At 28.8% G+C, this 3,534-nt stretch overlaps 1 protein-coding gene across 1 annotated transcript; it reads left to right on the top strand.

Annotated features, from left to right (window-relative positions):
• Nucleotides 1–493: 493 nt before the first annotated feature.
• On the top strand, nucleotides 494–3,070 carry Noc2 (Nucleolar complex protein 2). The gene is made up of 6 exons (XM_076410461.1): nucleotides 494–892; nucleotides 942–1,269; nucleotides 1,319–1,485; nucleotides 1,552–2,217; nucleotides 2,268–2,483; nucleotides 2,540–3,070. The coding sequence occupies exons 1-6, from the start codon at nucleotides 575–577 to the stop codon at nucleotides 3,044–3,046; spliced, it is 2,202 nt and encodes a 733-aa protein (XP_076266576.1). The 5' UTR covers nucleotides 494–574; the 3' UTR covers nucleotides 3,047–3,070.
• Nucleotides 3,071–3,534: the final 464 nt, after the last annotated feature.

Raw genomic sequence — 3,534 nt, forward strand, 5'->3', positions numbered from 1 at the left:
CCCAAATCAACAAACTAGAATAGCCGTCAGATCGGTGACACAAAATATATAAACACAAAACATTGAAATAAGTATATGAAGTCTGTATACATTGTGATATAAACAAACCCAGCGGGTAACCGACTTGAGTACCAAAAAACTCGATTTATTAAAAATAATTAAATGACTTTTTATGATGTTTAAAAAAGACATTTAATGTTTTTGAAAAAATATCCAAAAATATGGGCTTACAAAAATATGGATATATCGGTCAAAAAAATATGCCTATAATTTCGATATTATTTGAAAAAAATATCGATATATGTTTTTTTTGGCATCCTTAACCCATAGCCAAGTTTATTAAAAATAATTAAAAGGTTTTTAAAATGTTTACGAAATATCTTTAATTTTTTTGTAAACATCGGCCAATATTTTTTTCGGCATCCCCAGTAACTAGTACGTAACTATATTGGTAGTAAATAAAACCAAACTTTAAAGTTGGCTAAGTTGGTTAAAAGGTTAAGATTTCAAACTAACCTTACATTTTAGGCATGTTTTTCATGCTCTTGGTAAGACATAAACAATTTGTATCAAAATGGTTAAAATAAACAAGTCTCTAGTAAAGAAAAAGTCTAAAGGACTAGTGTTAAAAAACCACATTAAACGAAACAAAATATTAAAACAAACAAATCCAACAATTAAAGGAATCAACGAAACTAAAAATAGTGATAGTGAGTTGGAAAATGTGCTAGAAAACGATTCTTCTTCCGATATAGACGAAAATAGTTTAATTAAAACAGACAGTGATTTAGAAAGCGATGTTGATGCAGATGAAGAATCTTTAACTGAAAAGCATAAAGAAGACCTAGAAAAGCTTAAGAAAACAGATCCTGAGTTCTACAAATTTTTACAAGTACAGTATTTTAAATATAATATTCAAATTTTAATCGAATTATTTTTAGGAAAATGATAACAAACTACTACAATTTGCATTGTCAGATGAGGAGGGTGAAGATCAGTCAGCAGATGAAGATGTAAAAAAAGAATCAGTTCATAAACCCAATACTGATTTAGAAGTAGCAAGTGATGAAAGTGATTTTGAAGCTGAAGACGATTCTCCTAAGGATAACCATATTATCACATTGAAATTGATAAAACAATGGCAAAGTAGTATAAAAACTGACAGAAGTAATAAAACAATAATTGAATTAACCCAAGCATTCCATGCTGCTTTAAAAAGAGTGTCTAATTCTGAGGAAGAAAATGAACCTTTGAAATATAAAGTTGAAGGTATGATTACACTATATCTGTAAACATATGAGTTATAAATAATTTTTAGCATCATCTGTATTTAACGCAATAATACAAATTTGTGTTATGGAACTTGGTCCTGCAATAAGGAGATATTTAGGACTACAGTCAGGATCAAAACAACCTCCACATAAATGTAAAAAGTTCAATAAAGTAAAAAGGGTTTTAAAATTATATTTTACTAACTTATTAAAGGTAAGTAAAGGATTTATTATTGGTTTTACATGTGTATCCTATATTATATATGATTTTTGTTCGTAGCTACTAATAGGAGTAACATCATCAAATATACAAACTGTCCTTTTAAAACACCTACATTATATGAGCCCAATGCTTAATTCGTACACAAATATAACAAAATCGATATTAACGAAATTAATCAAATTATGGAGTACGGCTGATGATTCAGTTAGAGTTTTGTCATTTTTCTGTATATTGAGGATTGTAACCAACCAAATGGGAGGAACTTTAGATATATGCATTAAGTCAATGTATATGGCTTACGTCAGAAACTCAAAGTTTGTTAGCATTAGCACTTTGGCATCCATTAATTTTATGAGAAGATCACTAGTGGAAATGTTTGCTCTTGACTTAAATGTGTCATATACTCATGTATTTCTATACATTAGACAGTTAGCAATCCAACTTCGCAATGCTATTACAGTTAACAAAAAGGAAAATACACAAGCAGTATATAATTGGCAATTTGTTAATTCTTTACGATTATGGGGCAGTTTATTAGCTTTAACTCAAAATAAACAACAAATGCATCAACTAGTTTATCCTTTTATACAAGTTTGCCTAGGCACAATAAAACTTGTACCAACTGCCCAATATTATCCATTAAGGTTTCATGTAGTTCAGATTTTAATTGATTTTACTAAAGATACAAAGGTTTTTATACCTATTTTACCATTTTTGTTAGAGGTAAGGTAAATTATATATAACAACAAAGTGACTAATAATTTATTTTTTAGGTTTTAACTTCATATAATTTTGATAAAAAACATCAAAAAATATCAATGAAACCATTGCATTTTACATGTTTACTAAGACTATCCAAATCACAGTTGTTGGAAAATGGTTTTAAGGATACCATTATAGATACAATTTATTCTCAGATATTGGAATATTTATCAATAGTTTCTCATTCTGTCAGTTTTCCTGACCTTAGTTTGGTTTGCATTTTGCAGGTATGTAATTAACAATATTTTATTGGAAGTCACGTTAGTGTATTGTATGATTTTAGATTAAACAATTTATTAAAAAATGCAAAACTATGAAGTATACTAGAAAATTAAAACAAGCACTAGAAAAAATTGAACAAAACTCAAATTTTATTGAAAGCGAAAGGTCTAAACTAATGTTACAACTGACTGATGTTAAACAGATAGAAGGCTGGGAATCCCAAATTAGAGCTAAAGGTACACCATTGGTAACATTTTATACATCATGGTGCAAAGTCAGAAATATCCGGAAAAGCAAGGCTCTTACGAACAATGATGCTTTGGCTGATTACAAGTTGCCAACTTTGAAGAGAGTGAATAAGAAAAATGATAAATCCTTAGCACAAGATGTCCCAGTTGAGTTATTCCCTAGTGATTCCGAAGACTCTGAGAATGAACTTGAGAAGAAACCTAAACGTGGAAAGAGGGGTGGAAAAAATGTGAAAAGAAATAAAATTATGAAGGAGAATCATTTGAATGATGTTGATCAAAAAGATATTGTTGAAGATATATCTGTTGATGATTGGTAAAATAAATGATTTTTTAAAATTAAACAGTGTCTAATCACTCCCTCCCAGAAATATAATGTTAAATATAATTATTACTGAATAAAGTTGAATTAATAATAATAAAGTTGTTATTACAGAAGTATATAGTTTATGTTATATAATTTCAAGCACACACATTAACTGGTTAAAATATTAATACAATCGGTATACATCATAAATATCAAACCAAAAAAAACTTACTGCAAAGACGATTTTATTTCACAAAGAAAGTAGCGACTTGGCGAACAGCGATACCAAACGAAACGGGGATTAAATTTCTTTAATAAATCAACATACCATATCTAAAAGTTTAACTTGTCGCAGTATTCAGTCTTAATATCAACCCACGCTTTGTTCCTTTAAATCAACAGTATTCATTGTCAAGGCCATATCATTCGCGCGATATAATATTTTTACCAAGTTGCAAACACTTATAAACGAAAGTGGAGAGCAATATAATGAACATCTTC

Source organism: Rhynchophorus ferrugineus, unplaced genomic scaffold (genome assembly GCF_030347505.1).
Source record: "Rhynchophorus ferrugineus isolate W39M unplaced genomic scaffold, kcgeb_rfMv2 rfM1, whole genome shotgun sequence".
In the NCBI taxonomy this organism is placed as follows: domain Eukaryota; kingdom Metazoa; phylum Arthropoda; class Insecta; order Coleoptera; family Curculionidae; genus Rhynchophorus; species Rhynchophorus ferrugineus.

What these genes read in the sequence shown, in the direction of transcription:
- Noc2 (XM_076410461.1), top strand. Translation starts at nt 575, where the DNA reads ATGGTTAAAATAAACAAGTCTCTAGTAAAGAAAAAGTCTAAAGGACTA. An exon ending in TTTGAAATATAAAGTTGAAG is followed by an intron (nt 1,270 to 1,318) that starts GTATGATTACAC and finishes AATAATTTTTAG; the next exon opens with CATCATCTGTATTTAACGCA. An exon ending in ATTTTACTAACTTATTAAAG is followed by an intron (nt 1,486 to 1,551) that starts GTAAGTAAAGGA and finishes TTTTGTTCGTAG; the next exon opens with CTACTAATAGGAGTAACATC.